The sequence below is a fragment of the Talpa europaea genome, assembly GCF_964194135.1.
Source record: "Talpa europaea genome assembly, chromosome: 5".
Lineage (NCBI taxonomy): Eukaryota > Metazoa > Chordata > Mammalia > Eulipotyphla > Talpidae > Talpa > Talpa europaea.
The window spans coordinates 88,611,645-88,630,776 of NC_140071.1; the positions used below are offsets into that span (position 1 = coordinate 88,611,645).

At 37.3% G+C, this 19,132-nt stretch overlaps 1 protein-coding gene across 1 annotated transcript in view; it reads left to right on the forward strand.

Moving 5' to 3' along the window:
• The window catches only part of FAM13A (family with sequence similarity 13 member A), a gene marked incomplete at both ends in the record, with an annotated part of 225,394 nt that overhangs the window by 149,409 nt on the left and 56,853 nt on the right, over positions 1-19,132 (forward strand). Inside the window, 2 exon segments of the mRNA XM_084234137.1 lie at positions 7,636-7,677; positions 18,454-18,495. Of these exon segments, the coding sequence (XP_084090263.1) occupies positions 7,636-7,677; positions 18,454-18,495 (84 nt within the window).

Here is a 19,132-nt window from a genome sequence, read left to right on the forward strand (position 1 = left end):
CTGTACATGTTTGTCTTCTTTAAGAAATCCACATTCAGAGTTATATTAGCAAACCATTAAAATGTTGTAATAAAGGTAGTTATTGAAAAAAATTATTAAAAATAATTTTCTCTTTTCTTCCCCCTGCCGTAGGTATCCCCAATTCTTTGATTTTGTTTCTGTAACTAGATTTGAAAATATTTTAACTTACTAATGTTATAAAAATATTTTCTCATAAACTAATGTCAGACTCCCTTAAAAGAAAGGTACTATATTTACATTCTAAAGTACTAGCTGCCTATGGCAATCTTCGTAAGTCTGTAATAATCATAAATATTACTTCTCTGAACAAGAATCTCAAAGACAAATGAAAGTTTCCAGCTGCCTTACAAACAGTTTTGTGACTCAACCAAAAATGTCTTTAAGCCCCAAACAACCTTTGGGTTTGCAGTGAGGTGAAATAAATTTCTTTTCCTGCTTTCAAGCCAGAACAAACAGTTACAGTGTGTGGAAAGGCCATATTCAAACATTACCTTGCCTGAACATATCCTTTCCAGGGTTCTCTGCACACCACAGAAAACACAATGTTTACATTATTGGCACCAGTGGCACAACTTCTACCTCGATTGGACAGTTGGAGGAAAGAAATTATTTTCTTTAAGGGTGGGAAAAAACCTATGGCACAGTTGTGGTTCCATTGACTTTTGAATTATAAGGGAGCAACTTAAAATAATCATAGCTGAGAATGCCTCTAGGCAAAGTTAATTTTGCAAATTATAAGCAGTGTATGTTTTCAAAATATTTAATCAGATGGTAATGTTAGCATTCAGCCAAGTGATAGTGCTAATTTTATTCAAAAACCACTACTGAGCACCTGTAGTGTTCTAAGTACCTTGCTAGGTTCTGGTGGATAAAGACAAATCCCAGAGGGCAGGCGAGCATAGGAGCTGATGAATCTCTAGTCCTCAGCGAAACACTTGCTTATGGCTATGAAGTACCTCAGACCTGGAAGAAGCAGCTCCCTTTCTAGGGTGCTGAGCTGGTTTCCCAAAGTAGATGAGCCGAAAGTTGAAGCATTTACCAGGCAGAGAGGAGGAGGAAGCATTTAAGAGAGCGGAACTTTGTGCAAATGGAGAGAATTATCGAAGTGTAGTGAAAGATGTTGGACTTATATTTGGAGGGACTTCATGTGCCAGGTTTAAACAAGGATTTCCCCCCAAAGCAATGGAGAAGCAGGAGGGGATTTTAAGTGGGGTAGATTAATATGGTGAGAGTGTTAATGATAAATTTGTAGGAGTGGCAGGGAAGTAGAATGTTGCCTCTGTCAAAGACTAATGCAGTAGAAATCGGGAGGAGAGGTCAGACTCGAGACTTTTTTTTTTTTTTCCAGCTAGAATAAATACAAATGGTGATTGACTAGATATGGGGGTAAGTAATAAACTTGAGGGAAGACATTGGCTCATTAATGCAGTTTAAATATTATACTAGGAATGTAGATTCTTTTCTGTGACTTCCAAGCATTTTTTCCACCAGGATCTTCTGTGAAGTGTCATGTGAGCCTCTTACCTGTGTCAGTCAACCAGCAAGTGGCTATTGTTCATTCTCCACTTTCTAACTGTGTGGAGAGACACAAAAGAGAAGATGAAAAAACAAGCCATCCCCTCCCTGATTAAAAACTTTATCCTCTTCCCTCACATGCGCACATGATCTCTCCTCCAATTTCTCAGAGATTGAAAGCTGTGAATCAGGAGGGCATCCAGAGATGAAACTAACTGGGTAGATAGGATTAGAATAGAATGAGATGTTCTTTTGTTCCCTCCAAGTCAGAATAGTTCTTTGACTCTAAAAGACAGAATGTAAGTGATAAGAATATCACAGTCACAAATAAGGCAGAATCCAAAGAGAACATATATCTCTGACTCTCATTCTTGATGACATCCTGTGGTACAATGAAGAAAAGAATATTACTTCTTTAATTTTTTTTTTTATTGCGGTAACATTGGTCTGCAATACTGTATATGATTTACGGGAATAAGTTCACACATTGACAAATACACATCACCCCACCAGGCCTACCATCAAAGCACCCGTAGTCCTTTACCATCAGCCATTATTCCCTCCTCTCTTTTTCCTCACCCCTCCCTTTTTTCTCCTCTAATAGCCTCCTTTCTGCAGTTTTATGTCTAGGTTTGTTATGGTTTAGTTTAGTTTCGATTCTTTGTATTATATATCAGTGAAATCATCATATGATGGTTTGCCATTCTCTTGACTTATTTCACTTGGCATAATCCTCTTTATCCATGTTGTCACAAATGGTAAGAGTTCATCTTGTTTTTATAACTGAATAGTATTCCACTATATTAATATATACCACATCTTCTTAATATACCCCTTTGTTATTGGGCACTTAGATTGTTTCCATAACTTGACTATTGTAAATAGTCCTGCAATGAACATAGCAGTGCATGTATCCCTTTGAATTAGTGTTTTTGCATTCTTTTTTTTTTTTAAAGATTTGTTTTTGTTTATATAAGAACGGGGGTACAGGCCAGAGTCACAAAAGGGTGAGCGAATTCACCAGAGACAGAGCAGGGAGCAGAACAGGCAGATGGACCAAAAACACTGCTGACGGGAACAGCAGGCAAGACAGGAGAGATCTGCCGTGCCATGTGGGTATCTCCCTGGCTGGCTGGGAATCGAACCCACACTGCAGAGGCTGCGGAACAGCTTGACAGTGTGGTGCTCAACCGCCTATTTGTTTTTTAAAAAGACCTGGGAATTCTTTTTTCATTGTCTGTGAATGGGCCAAACCAAAAATTTGAGCAGCAAAACACCGGCTGCCCAGTCACCTCCTCACCCCCCTTGAAGTGGGGAGTCATAAATGCTGGGACTGTGAATAAGTTGAAAATGCCCAAGTGTAGCTCTTTGGACTGTAAAAGAAGGAAAGTAAGAAAATGTGCTGACTTCACTCACCTTATCATTCCCTAAGAAAATTAATCTAAGAAAACTCTTCCCCTTAACACATTCTGTTGCAACAAGAGGGAAACCTGAATTCCAGAAAAAAATGCTTACTTAATACCTTTCATTTCATCCCATCACTTGTTCCTCACTTCTTGCTTTCCTTTTGCTCTTTGTTACTTTTTAAGCCCCCAAAGAGGTTTCCCTAGTTACTTTTAATGAATGTGGCCTGTACTTTTCAGTACTCAAGGAACACATAAACTGTTTTCTAACTCAAATCACTTGAAAATGTATTTAAAGTGTGTAGCTAAATATGCAGATTATGTTAATTTGGGAGGGGTAGCCAGCCACATTAACCACTTAGAAAGTGAACTAATTGGAATGTTTATCAAGATGGTTCAAAGGGAAATTGAATGGAATGTGGTTGGATCCAGTAATTGAAGGTCCATTCTAACTACCTCACTCTGGGATTTCTCCCAACAGTATTTGGTTTTTCTTAGACATAAAAACATCTTGCTTTTCCTGATTTCAGTTAGCTTACAGTGTAATTAAATTGATAGGCATGGCATTCTGTGACTTCAGTGTAGAAATTATTTCTAAAGAACTAATGCATGAAGAAATTGTAAGCCCAGGGTCATTATTTATGTGCATTTATCCATGTGGATGTATATGAAATAATGTTAGATAGGGATTTGCCAAAACCAAAATATCTATGTTATTGCCATTCTCAGTTTCAGCATTTTAGATTTGTACTACTACTTGGCCCTATTTGATAAATATTCTTCCCACAGATCACTGTTTTGAGAGACTCTAATACCACATGTCTAAGGATATTAAATACCTAATTGTCTGACATACGTAGCATGAGTGCCTAAATCTCTCATTTTTTTTAAAAAGCCAACTAATTGGCTGACTGCTAAAGTTTGGACATTATTCAAAGCCAGCAAACAGGAAATAATTAAAACATGGGGTTTATACTAGTAACCAAGTAGGAAATTGAATGAATTCCAAGTTGTTACAGTGTGTCTTTGGCTTAATTTCATGACACACCCATTTTCATTCACAGTACATATGCTTATTTTTTTAATTAAAAGTGAAATCATGTGCTCAACTTAAAATTTAGGCATAAAGTTATAACTCATTCAGTATCATTGGACATGCCTAAGAGTGACACAAAGCCAGGAAGCGTAAGTACCCTCTATAAATAGATACCTGGGGACTTGTCATAATAGTACAAAATCCATTTTATGCAACTATGTAGAAATGGTGAATTTTTCAACTGTTTTTGCATTCTGTTGTGCAAATTTTGTCAAAAAGTTTATTTTCTCAATTTCATTTGGAGGGATTGTCCTTGGTCATTTCCCCTTAATATTACCTTTAAAATCAGTGCATTAGGGCCTCCCCTGGTGGCGCAGCGGTGGAGCGCTGGGCTGCAAAGCTGCCAGCAGCCTCTGCAGCGCCGGTTCCATTCCCGGCCACCAGCGAGGGTCCCACATGGCGCACAGACCTCTCCTGCGGCCGGCTGCTCCCCTCAGCAGTGTATTTCGTCAGTCTGTCTGTTCTGTTCCCTGCTCTGGCTCTGGTGAATTCTCTCACCCTCCCGCGCTTCTGACTGTACCCAGTGCTTGTGTAAATAAATAAATAAATCTTTAAAAAATAATAAAATAAAATAAAATCAGTGCATTAAATCGACTTTTAAAAATTTACTGATTTAATTAATTGGAAGCAATACTTTCAGAATTTCTCTTTGGCAAGATCATACTACTAAACCCTAGCTATGCAAGCGTATTTTATGAAAGGGGGTAAAGAAGTACCAGAATTTCTGTTTTCAAATTATGTTGCCCTTCTTAGTACTGTGCATAGATCGCTAACCTGATGAAAGCTGCTGATTGAGTAACTCTAATAGTGAATCTGTGTCTTTTTATTTATATTGCAGTGCTTGTATTTTCTTTTTTGAAACACTTAAAACTGGTCAAAATTTCAGGGACATAGCCAAAGAATTTCTGCTTTTCTTTTTCATTAACAAATTTTTGCCAGTGTAGCCTGAAAAAAAAAGGTTTTTTATGATTAAAAGCTTGTATCAAGCTGCCAGTATTTTAGTAATCACTTATTAAGTGCCACTAGGCATAGTGAATTGTGAATGGACTTTGACCGAAAGATACATGTAGGGTTACTATAATCAAAAGCATGACATGGAGCTTACAAAGTCCACAAGATCTGCTTGAGGACTGCTGGAAATGCAGACTAGCCATGGCATGAATTTTCTTCCCTGATCTATTCATCCCAAGATATTCTAATAAGTTAAATCAAAGGGAAGACAGTAAACAGCAAAAAAAAAAAAAGTCACAGGAATTTACACATCACCAGCCATGTGGGACCTACATAGACTGTCCCTTCTGAACCTGCTCTCTTCTGTGACATCAAGCAACTGAGAGGGGGTTGTAAGGATGTGAGATGAAGTAGAGCACCTGGTAGTACCTGGCTGGTGATATGTATGTAAAGAAAAGGTGTAAAGAAAATTTTTATTGTGATTGCCTCTGCTATAAAGAAATCGGGCACACCTGCACAAAGCATTGGCCAAAATTCATGAAGAGTTGTCATCAGAGCCCTGCACCATCTAAATATCTCTCCAGAGCACTTCTAAATGCTAAGAAAATCAACCATATTGCTAGTTAAATGTTACTGAAGTCCCCTAGATCAAGTGTGTTCATTTTTGTTCTGTTTTGTTACAAACTTAAAGATATGTTCTGGGCAAGGAAATATTTAGCCAGTGCCCATTTTACAACACATGGAAACAATTTTCCTATAACAAAATCTTTACATGTGTATTGTTGCAGCTTTTAGCACAGTGTTGGCCAGAATTAGCACTTTTTAGCACTGAATCCTTGATAAAGAAACATCCAGTGCTAACATTTTTATGATTTAAGTATTTCCTAGAAATAATTTGAATGCAATGTTCACCTTGTAACTGTAAATTCCACTTATCAGGTTGGCTGATAGTTGTTATCTCCGGTAATATAGCACTGCTCCCGGTGGTTATTTCCCAAGTATTGTCGCCTCTCACTCTTCAGCTTTACTAGCAACTGCAGGCCCTGCCCTCAGTCCATGCATGTTACAGATGATAATAAAACTGATCCATTACTTACCCCTCACTTGGAGAGAATTAGCATAATTACTAACAGTAAATTCTTTGGCGACAGAGACCTTAGAAGAACCAAGCAGTATTGAAACTGATACTAAATTATAAGAGAATGAAAACAGTATGTAGAATATTTTGTGTGCTGTTTTCGAATCAGAATGTTAAGACCTTTTCAACTTCCAGACTGTGTGTGTGTGTGTGTGTTTTATATTTTAACTTTGTAATGTGATTTTGTTGATTGTCAAACCAATAGTGTAATATTACCAGTTGAAGCAGCCTTTCTCTTTTCATCATTGATAACTATGAAAAACATAAAGAACATTGAAGCTTCCTCAGTAGTGGTATACACACCAGGTGATGTACAAGATTAACCATAAAAGTACACATAGAAATATTACAGCTTCTTTTTAACTTCATAAATTATTTTCTGCATTTATCTGTTAATTATGCACATAATTAGTATAGATATGTATTTTTTCATATACTGGGGTCATTTACTAGAGAAAATCTTATCATAGTATATAATCAAAGCCTTCCAAGACCATCCAGTGAACATAAGGGAGATAAACTCATTCTGTGCCTTGGGGTTGTTTATCAGAAGGAAAAAAAAAAAACAGGTTACAGAAAGGAGAAATATTTTATTATAGTCTGTATTTTGCATGTTAAAAATTAAATCATTTGGGCCTCCCCGGTGGCGCAGCGGTTGAGCGCTGGGTTGCGAAGCTGCCCGCAGCCTCTGCAGAGCAGGTTCGATCCCCGGCTGCTCCCCGGCCACCGGAGGAGGGTCCCACATGGCGCGCAGACCTCTCCTGCCGCCCGCTGCTCCCCTCAGCAGTGTACTTCGGTCCTTCTGCCTGTTCTGCTCCCCGCTCTGGCTCTGGTGAATTCTCTCACCCTCCCGCGCTTCTGACTGTACCCAATGCTTGTATAAATAAATAAATAAATCTAAATTTAAAAAAAAAAATTAAATCATTTTTATAATAATGTTATGGCTTCTGTGTTGTTTGAGAAGCTTAAATTATTTTTATAATTTTGTTTGTTTCCATTTGTGTTATACACACCAGTTAGTACTTAGAGTAACTACAAAAAACAAAGTGCATGGGTGTTGCTTACTGGTGTATTTTCATAGCTAGGGCCTCATTCCTGAAGTGGTTCACACTTAATAAGAATATTTTGTTGGCTGTTTCTTAGTTTCATCATCATGTTAATAAGCTGCAATTAACTTTATTGAGATAATTGAGTATGTAATCATTTTAAGAGTTTATGTGTAATATGTGAATACTTGAATTGGGCTCGTAGAATAAAGTAGTAAAAAGCTTCCTCTTCAAGTGAGGTATATTACTTTTCCCTTAGGTTAATCTAGAGAAAACCTCTCTTAATAGCCTTCCTTGAAGAAGTAATTGGCCTTGGCAAAGTCCAAGGTAGTGTTTTACTAAAATAGTATTTCATGTGAGATTAGCACTTATGTCTTAAAATTCGTGACAGGTGAGCAGAGTTTTAGTAAAATTATTATGATAGTAACAGAAATTATAGTAATTCAAAATGTATTTTCCTTTTAGTTCGCAGGAAGATGAAAGACCTTTGTCACCTTTCTATTTGAGGTATTTATTTGATTTTTCTTGATCTATTACTGGGAATGTAGGAGGATTAAGACTTCTTTGGGGGTTTTATGCTTATTTCCATTTTTTCAATCAAATATTCTATCTACATTGTGGCTAGAGTAAGCTTATTAGAATCCCTCAATACATTTTCCATGCCTTATTTTCCCCCACTTTGGTTTAAGAATCTTAAAACAATTTTTAGTAGTTGAAGGGACTAAACTTAAGATATTAGTTTTAAATTCAGAATTATTATCAAGATAACCATTTTTTTTTTCAAGACAGCCATTCTCATTTCTAATACTATCTAATGGTTAGATTATAACCTAAATTTAAAAATCTGGATTCTGCACATTTATGCAGAGGAAAGAAAGGGTGAGAACAAAAGGTGCTCACTTGTCAAGAAACCTGAGATTATGTTAAATCATGATCTTTGCAGTAGGGTGCTATAAAACTATTAATCTGCAAATTTTTGAAGATTAAAATTATTTTCCAAAGCGTATAAAGCCAGAAAAACAACAGGTAAGGTTAGTATACAGAATTCAGAGTAGACGTTAGATGAGATCACTTCTCTCTAGTGACTAAAATGTTGCTGTTCTTATGTGATTTTTAAGTGAGGTCTCCAACTTAGAAATAACCTCAAAACAAATTTTTCTTACTTAATTGCATTTCTTTTCTCACTACTCACTTCAAGGCTTCTAGAAAATATATTTGAAAATAATATAACCATGTAAATAAAAGTAAAAATGACAAATTTCTTTTTATCTTTCCTCAATTTTGAGGAATTTCCTCTTTCAAAAAAGAAATGTCAAGATATGTAATATATAATTTATCTTTAATATGATTTGTTGTGGTAGACCCAAGATTTAGGTTTTTATTCAACTACCAAGATTTCAAAAATGTATCACAGCACTTCAGGCTTAACCAAGTAACTACTCTTGGGTCGTGTTCTGCCCGATAGTGACTTGGAGTTTATTGCGTAATCTTTGTGGCAAGAGAGGGAACATTGAGGTTTCAGTTTGAGACAACATGGTGGTCCATTTGATTCATCCTGGTTTTCTGCCAACTCAATCAGCATATTCTGGCTTGCAGGCTATCTCAACAGTGCAATTACTATAAACACATGAGGGTAGTGTTGCTGAGTATATGGTGACATTATGTAAATATACAGTCAGAAAAAAACAACTAATTATCATATATTAGTGGAAATTCAGTCTTATGCAGTACAAAGGATTAGAGCTCAGGATCATGCCAATTTTTGAGAACTATTCCTCCGAATGACTTATTTTTATTCCTCTGGATAATGTCGATTGTGTTTTACATAGTATTGAAATTTTATTTCAGTTTGACTACTATTTTAAAAAGCAGTCAGGGAAAATTGGTTCTTAAGTCTTAAGTCCTCAAAGACACATAATTGAGTTTTATATTGTAAAAATTGCTATAACTACATAAATTATAATACTTAGCTAATAATGTAATCTTTACCTGTACTTACAAAAGTTTAAAGGAAAAAGAAAACCTACATTTACTTAATTCTCAATAGAAGCTATTTGACCTATCAGTGTTAAAATTCTTAAGAGGCCTCCCAGGTGGTGCAGGGGTTAAGTATAAGCGCTATCACTCAATCCTGGCCAGGGAGCTAACCCATGTATGGCACAGCAGACCTCTCCTGTCCCATCCACTGCTCCCCTCAGCAATCTATTTCAGTAGTTACACCTGTTCTGCTCCCCACTCTGGCTCTGGTGAATCCTCTCAACCCCTGCACCTCTGGCCTACACCCCAGTTTGTCTATGAATAAATAATATATTTTTTAAATGTCTTAAAAACTAAAATAGGAAAAAGAAAAGAGTGAATATGCATACTAGCCCACATTTATAGTAGATGTAAAGTTGCAGAAAATGTAAGTTACCAGCGGGCATTCTCTTCATGTGATGGAAATTTAAATTAAGTGGAGCTATTTCATAAGTGCATTTAGCTTGAATGTTTACCCTGAAATTAAAATTTCAAATGTGGTTTCTTTTTCTGAAGAACACTATATGATGTAATACATTAATCAATTTTTTAAACCATTTATATGACTCGTCTGAGGTAAACTATTATGTCATTCTCAGTCTGGAATTCAGGTAAAAGAATGACATGCTCTACTGCGTGTGAAGGACTGTTAAAAATAGACATAAATTCCCATTTTACATTAACCATCTTCTGTGGTAAAAACACTGTCTTCTCTAATGTCAGTACTTCTCCAACCTAACTTAATTTGCCACAGAGCTTTTTTGCAAAGGGAAGAAATAGCAACTACAAACCTACACCTGCCACCATCCCATGTGGCAAATTTATTGCAGCTACAGTGGCTAAAACGGTGAGTGTCATGGTCCCCAGATGCTCATTAGAGACCGCCCGTCCTGTTGAAGTGATTAAGGAAATGAAAGGGAAGGACAGGTTATGCCAAGCCCTTAGTGAGAGTGCCAGCAAATAAACATGAACCTCAAACTTAAGGTGAAGAACTTTCTTGGTCATATTTGGGCCCTTTTCCTGCTGGAATCCCTGAGAAGGAGCCTGTAGGGTAAATGAAGATTTCTCAGGTTTTTGTGCATTGGCCTCTGTGACTATCACGTGAGGCCTTAAATGCAGGAGGCACTTGGGGCTGTGGGCTCAGGGTATGCAGGCCTGATGGTGGACACCTGAAGTATGGTGTGGACATGCATAATGGGCACACCTGAACTGAGAGGCTGCGTATATAAGGGCGGCAGAGGATGGGGCAACAGAAGGAGGTTCAGCAGAGAAGGGCTATGAGAGAGCACCAGAGAATACAGAGAGAGTAAAGATGAGCCGGGAGCTGGAAAGCCTACCATCCTCCTGGCTCCCCATCCCTCTGCTTGCCTTGCATCTGGTTGCCTCACTACAAGTGGCCTAGAAAAATCATTAAAAGCCTGAAAAAGCCACTGGGCTCCAGGACTCTCCTTTACCCGTCTGCCCGGATCCATAGAGAACCTGCTCTGTGTGTTGCTGGCAAAAGAGAGCCCCTACCTCAATTGCTCATAGAAGAATTGAACGAATTCCTGGTGTTCTATGCCAAGCTCAGCCTGTTGCCAAAGTTCTCTTGCCTGAAATCCAGTAGATCTAAGTGGGATCTGTTGCTTTTTTCTATTTGTCTGAGTATTCAGTATCTGCAAGCCAAGGCTTTGATTTCTATGGTTGTTTCCACTAGGACTGAGTTTCTTATGCTCCACTTTCTTTGGCATAAAATAATTCTAGTAATGAAATAAATGACAAGAAAACTGGAGACAGTTTTATAACAGTACTGAAGAAAACCATGTCAGTGTTCACATTGTCAATGGGGATGGACCAAGAAACATATTTTGGCCTTGTAGACTTCACAGTCACCATCTAAATAACAGAGATGGCCATAAAAAGAAGGGAAAAGGGGGGAAAACTCACTATCTACTGCACTACCAAGAAAAGCAAGTGACATTTCTCCCAACTCAATAGAAATTTATTTTTTTAACTGTCTAGAACTGAGTTCATATTCTTTCTTCACCTCTTGATGAAGAGTTTCTTTATTTCAGTACCCATTCAGAGATTAGCACTTTCAAGAAACAGAATAATAAAGAAGAAACAGGATTCCCCCTAAAATTACTGAGACTGCTAAAAAAGGGCATTTGAGAAAGGGATAGAGGGAGGAAGATTATTGAATTTAATGAATGCTATCAGACTACACAAAACATAGAGAAACTACAAATTTGTTTCTTTTTCTCCAGTTTAGTTATAAAATTGTACCAAACAGCAAGTGCATATAAGTACAATTGTTTTAGGCGATCTCATATACTGGTTCTGAAAGTACAAATCCAAACAAGGTCATTTATCCACAGTCAAGGGACAATGATATAAATTAAAAGCACTCCATATACCCAGGTTTGGGGGAACAACTAAACCTTGATTGGGTAATCTTCCTTGAGAACCACTAAACTCAAACTGTTTGGAACTCACCTATGAAGAAAAATTGCAAACTAAGGGAATGAATGACTTGTCTTGGAGACTCATTGTTTAAAAAAAAAAAATCAGAGAATTCTTTTTTTATGTGATTCAGAATAAAATCTGAGAAATAATATTGTTAATCTTCTCAAAAATTACTCAAGTACATAACCATTCTCTGAAACATGTGTTAAGGAGATAATGGGGTTTGAATCAAAAGACAGAACAACTGAAATAAGGATGGAAAGAGGAGCTGAGAAATTTATTAAACAGAGTTTAAAATTAAATGGGAAACCAGTAAATATATATTATTAAATATAAAACAAGTACATGAGAAGATAAAAACTCAAGAATTTCTTCCAAATTATTGAAGAAAAAGCTATGAGAGAAATAATGCTAGGTATGAATGTCAGATTTTGAACAGTCAACCTCAGAATTGTGATCCTAAGGAAGAAACCATACTGACAGAAATAGAAGTGGAAAGAAATTATCATTAAAATGAAGACTGCCTGCTGAATAGGAGAAAATATTTGTACATCATACATCTGACAAGAAACTAATATCAAGATCTACAAAGAACTCATACAACTCAACAACATAATAATAATAAAATTGAATCAAAAATTGGGCAGAACTAAATAGACACATCTCCAAAGATATGCCCGCAGACCAACAAATGCTCCTCATCATTTATCATCAGACAAATGCAAATCCAAACCACAAAGAGTTAACATCTCACATCTGTGAGAATGGCCTATATCACAAAGACCAAAAATCAAAAGTGATGGGGTTGTGGAGAGGAAAGAACACTAGTACACTGTTGGTGTGAATGAGTCCTTATGGAAAACTGTGGAGGTTTCTCCAAATATCAAAAATAGATTTACCAAAGATCCAACCATTCCACGCAAAAACACTATTTCAAAGAGATATATATATATACACCTATGTTCACTGTAGCACAATTTGCAATAGTCAAATTGTGGAAACAACCTAAGTGCCCAAGAACAGATGTATGGATTAAGATGTGGTATGTATGTATGTACACACACACACGCACACACTGCACAGTAGAATATTATGCACCTACAAAAAATAAGGTGAATTTTTTCCTCTTGCAACTACATGGATGAAACTGGAGGGTATTATGCCAAGCGAAATAAGTCAGAACAAAAAAGACAAATACTGATGGTTTCATTTACATGTATACATGTATAAGGAAGAAACATGTATACATGTATACATGTAAATGAGAAACAAAACAAAGAATCAGACAAAACCAAACCATTAATAAACCCTAGAAGTCTGACAGCAGAATTGAGGTTACCAGAGTGGAGAGCAGGATACAGTACATCATGGTGCAGGACTGTGGGTACATTGGTGGTAGGTGTGGTATGGCAACCTATATATGAAAAGTTGTGATTCTATAACTGAATCATATACAGTGTTAACCAATGGTGCCTTAGTTTATGAAAATAGAAGTAGAAATCAAGGTTGATATATTCCCAAATAATTGGCAAATTAAATAAAAGCTTTCATTAAGTAGACAATAATTATAATCATTAATGTAGGAATGAATGGCAAAGAGAGCAATAATATTGCTCATCTTACATCAAAGGTAGTATAATACAAGCAGGAGTTTGGGGGATTTTATTGTGTTTTGGATATTGTTTTCATTTTAATAGTTATAGATGTATGACTATAAGGGGCAACCACTAAAATCATGGTGCATGGGATTCTTATATTGAAAATTCTCTCAGAAGATTAGAGATAGAAATCAAAGGAAAAGAAAGCTCCCAAATTAGAGAACATAAAACAAAATCATAAAACTATAACAAATATATAAGCTATGATAGTAAATCTAAATGAATTAAATTCTTTGATAAAAACAAAAAATACTTTTTAAAAATGACTAAATGAATTGTATTTTGCTCTAAAGAGCCATACCTAAAATAAAATGGCACAGAAAAGTTAACAATAAAAATGCATAATATATTTCTGATAATATGAACAAAAAGAAAACAGATAGCAAAATCAATAACATAGTAACTCTTCCATATCCAAGTGTTTATACTGTGTAAGTAAGATATTAGCAAATCAGTCAAGGGCTTTGAGAAAAATTTATTATTCTCAACCTATTGCAGAGGATTAAAAAAAGTATATGAATATCAAAGAAATATTTATCTTTCACTTTAGCTTATTTGCTTATTACCTTTTTGTCAATGTTTTAGGACTACCACATGAGCCAGTTATAGCTATGGAAGCAGTTCCTGTTCTGTCATTAAATATTCTTAGAAATCTTATTGTTGGTGAATTGTTAAGCATATTCCAGAGGAACTAGGAAGGTATTTTTACACTTATTTTAGTCTCTAATAAACTATACATATGACTGACACTGTCATAAAACTAAATATGCAGTTACTACCTTTTGTAATGATTTAAACTTTAGGTCAGTAAACTGAAATCTGAGTGAGTGCTACAAACTTTTAAAACTAAAAGAAAACCACAGAGATCACTAACCCAATCTTTCATTTTCTGTATGAAGAAACCAACTGACCGCAGCCAAGCTAACCAACAATCTGCCTATCATTTCAGCTAACTACAGCTGAGTCTAGAATGTCTCTTTTCTGATTCCCAATGGAAAATACTCTCTCTTCAGAATACTTTCTTTAGGGAAATGCTGTGAAAATACAAACATTTTAAGTAAACCAAAAATTCCAAGAAACTATTAAAGTTTAAAAATACAAATTTGGGCCTCCCCAGTGGTACAGCGGGTTGAGCGCTGCACTTGTGAAGCTGTCAGCGCATATTCGATTCCCGGCCCGCCAGAGAGATGCCCACATGGCGCCGTAGACCTCTCCTGCCTCGCCCACTGCTCCCCTCAGCAGTGGCTTCGGTCCATCTGCCTGCTGCCCGCTCTGACTCTGGTGAATTCTCTCACCCTCTGTGCCTCTGGCCTGTACCCCAGCTCTTGTATAAATAAATAAATCTTCAAAATAAATAAAAATACAAATTTGTTGAAAATTTGACCTATGATAAGTATATTAACAAAAATTAATAAGCTTTAATTTTTATCTTATTATTGATTTGTTCATTTATTTTACATACTGAGGAAGACTGATTCAGAGGGCTCAGGTCATTTTTTTTAGCTGGAGAAATTTTGACGTCTTGCCTTTTATTCACTCAGTTTAGCATAAGTTTCCAAGTCATATCTTCATTACTCAGAATTGTGGTCTTTTTTTTTTTTTAATAGAGGCATGTTTATTTATTTATTTATTTGTTTGTTTTGTTTATACATGCGCTGGGTACAGTCAGAAGCGCGGGAGGGTGAGAGAATTCACCAGAGCCAGAGCGGGGAGCAGAGCAGGCAGAAGGACCGAAGTACACTGCTGAGGGGAGCAGCGGGCGGCAGGAGAGGTCTGCGCGCCATGTGGGACCCTCCTCTGGTGGCCGGGGAGCAGCCGGGGATCGAACCGGCGCTACAGAGGCCGCGGGCAGCTTCGCAACCCAGCGCTCAGCGGCTGCGCCACCGGGGAGGCCCTCAGAATTGTGATCTTTTAAAGAATTTTAGTTGCGAGTATTTAGAGCCCTGCTAATCAGTGCCACCCACCAAGAGTTTCAGAATCACCATGTATTTGTGAGCTTTGCAGAATGGCAGCTTTCCCTTCCCTAGACCTGGGCCTGCTAAACTGGAATCCATGTGTAGATGAATTCCAGATAATTCTGATGTACATTTATGTACATTGGAGACAATTCTGATGTACATTATTGAAGTTAATAATCTCCGAATCTGGTGTTTTTGCTCTTTCCTTGTCTCCTTCTTCCTCACCTTTCTTTCATTTTTCTCATACACACCCAAAAAAGAAACAGAGAAATATTGGGGTATTGGGGTTTTGTTTTTGTTTTTTGTTTTTTTTTGCTTTTAGAACAACTACATAGTACTCTGCTTTTTTACTTTATACAGTGGATTTTATGTTTTTTTGAGGTGATGTTAATTTACATCATTGTTTGTATGTTAGGTATAGGTCTCCCCCCACCCCACTTTCTGGTGATGTTTTAAAGGCAGAAAGAAGTTCACTTCAAGCATGTAGACAGAGGAGAGGTAATATATCTCTCTTCTTTTGAGGATGACTTAGGAGATTAGCTCATTATACTTATATACCTTTGGTGTGTTTTTCAGTATCTAGCAGATGTACATTCTTTTCCTTCTTCGAGGTTCCTCCCAGGTTTCTCCCAAGTTATTATTCACAGTGGTCCCTGCTGTCCAAACCCAAGCTTGTATAACTGCATTGAGAAGTGGAGTACAGGAGTTAATTATACAGTGTTGAATTTACAGAGGGTTAGCCACAAAGCTTCAAAAGCAGGGACTGCCTGTTCCAATTAAGGACAGAAAGCAGGCAAAGGATTTATTGTTGGTTATGTAACCTGGGAACCACTATGAATAACAACCATTGTGAGGCAGAAGAGAAATAGTTGTGATTAAAAGCAAAGTAAAATACCTAAGTCCAGGCTTCCATATACAGAGATGATTCTAGTGAGTTTTTATTCTAGTGAGTGATGGATTGAAAATCTAGTGTAGTGATTAAGAACTTAGACTCTGAGCTAAACTTTTCTTTAAAAAAAAAAAAAGCTTGTTTATTTACATAGAAGAACTGGAGTATATGTCAGAGGTGCAGGGATTGGGGGTGGGGGAGTGAGAAGATTCACCAGAGACAGAGTGGGGAGCAGAACAGGTGGATTTTACAGAAATACACTGCTATGGGGAGTAGCAGGAGAGACAGGAGAGGTCTGCTGTGCCATATGTGGGTTAGCTCTCTGGCGGGATTGAACTCAGGTGGTGATAGCAGTGATAGTGCTGAAACTAAACCCCTAAGTCACCAGGGAGGCCCTGAGCTAAACCTTTCTTGGCTTAAATCCCAGCTCATATATTTCCTGTGTCTTATGACATAGATAAGTTCCTTAACTTCTCTAGCCTTTTATTCTGACTATAGAGAAAAGAAAACAATAATAACTACATCACAGAGTTAGTTCCTGTAAGCAATAAATAAGAAGCTGTAAAAAAATACTACAATGTCTAAAACATAAGCACTTGATAATTGTTAGGTTGTATTATTCATCCATTTATTTAGGGTGTATTATTCATTCATTTATTCATTTATTATTATTCTTCTCATGAGTTTACCTTCTGCAATGGCATTCTTTTAAGTGGATTTTCTGGGATTTGGCTCTGGTCTGTGGCCATGATAAAGTGCTGCAGCTTTAACTAGAGGATATTCTCCAGGGCTAAAAAGAGTGTCTGTTGGCCTTCTGAGATAATGCATCCTATGTTAGGTGTGGTGGTGATAGTAGTGGTAAGGAATGTAATGAAAGAAAATGAGAAATATCATACAATCCCAGGCCTCCCTGGTGGCGCAGGCAGTTGAGCTCAGCGCTGTGAAGCTGTCCGCAGCCTCTGCAGTGCGAGTTCAATCCCGGTCGGTCAGGAGATACCAACATGGCAGCATGTCTCTCCTGTCTCATGGCTGCTCCCTTCAGCAGTGTGTTTCAGTCAGTCTGCCTGTTCTGTTCCCCTCCCTGTCTCTGGTGAATCCTCTTACTTTCCCATGCATCTGGCCTATACCCCGGTTCTTGTATATATAAAATAAATCTTAAAAAAAAGAAATATCATATAATCCCTTGAGGCACTTAGATTCTGAATTGCAAGAGATAAGATTTACCCATGCTTGGAGGAAAAGCCCAGCAGATGATTCCAGAGCGACATGTTCCTGTGTTGAAAATTATATAGTACTGATGCATAGAGGAGGATGTCTAGAGTGATTAAAAGGCAACCATCAATGTTGATCATTAGCAGCTTTTGTTATCTTCAGCTGTCTTCTATAAAGAAGAAGGAAAAAAAGAACTATTAGACCTATAAGGCAAAACTATAGTTTGAAATACACTAAAAATTTTTGTAATTTTTTATTTAAGTATAGTTACTTTTGGATCTTGATCTAGAAATGGACAAAGGACTAAAGGGCAGAACATGGAAAAGTACTGCTATGGACAGAGTTAAAATAGCTGCCAGCCTCGACCTCACTGCGGTTATATGAACATGGGGTACAGGCAAGAGGAACAGAGTTCCAAAGGGTGCTGTCAGATTGTGTTCTGTAATTTTTCATCATTCCTCTTAATGCTGACTGCCTTTTAATATTTTCAAAGGAATTTAGGCTTTAGAGAAAAATAGAAAAAATATGGGGAAATTTATAAATGCTCAACAAATTTAGGTATTAAGATGAAGCTGTTAGAACTTGGGGAGTTTTCATCATGAGGAATTTATGAAGAAAACATGACTTAGAAAAATAGTTCAAGAATTGAAAACAATGTTGGTTTCTCATTTCCAATCTCCTTTGGTCCCTCTACCCTCTGCACATTCAGAGCCAGGTTAGAAAGATGCTTCTGTCTGCTGACCTGGAGGATGGGGAGGTGAGGAGAGCACTCATCCCAGGCCAGAGGAGGGAGTGGTAGGGTTGGTAGTGGGAAAGAGCAGCAATTGCATTAATATTTTAGGAAAATGGAAAGACCTTGAGTGAAGTCTGTAGTAGTTAAGTAGACACAGTTTTCAAAGTCACTTGTGAAATGTCTCTTGATCATCTTTAAAATTGAGAAAAAGCCACTGTTCAGGAATAAACCAGGACCATCACTAATTCTAGAAACTTATGAAAATTATCACGTGTCAGTGGGTGGTAAAGCATCGTACAAGGGTCAGTGGGGCCTGACTAAATGGTTCAGTCTCTGATCTAATCTGCATTTCTCTTTGCTTCTTTCCCACAGTGCTCATGTATCCCAAGTCAGCAATGTTTCAACAACTGGAGAGTAAGTTGTTTGGAATGGGTCTTTCCCCTCCTTTCCTATTTATTAAACAGAAAGCTTTTTTAATGGCATATAGTTCAGGCACATCACGCCAGTGACAGTGACCACCATCAGTTATGCTATATAGCCTAGGTGTATATTAGGCAGTGCCATAATTACACTCAGTAGCATCTGCACAAAGATGATATTGCCTAATGACACATTTCTCATAAAATATTCTCTTCATTAAGTAACATGTGACTATATTGGAAGATTAATACAAAAGGAAACAAATGATGACTTTTAAAACTATACAGAGGGGCATCCCTGCTGGCACAAGGGGTTAAGACGTAGCACTATGAAGCTACCCATAGCCTCTGTAGCACAAGTCCGATCCCCGGCCAGGGAGCTACCCACATGGCGTAGCAGACCTCTTCTGCCTTGCCCGCTGCTTCTCTCAGCAGTGTATTTCAGTCAATCTGCCTGTTCTGTTCCCCACTTTGTCTCTGGTGAATCCTCTCAACCCCCTACACTTCTGGCCTGTGCCCCAGTTCTTGTATGCATAAATAAATAAATCTTTTTAAAAAATGAAACTATACAGAGCAGAGGACTAAATAAGATGTGTTCCTATTTGAGCTTCTATGAGCATGTGTGAGTAGTG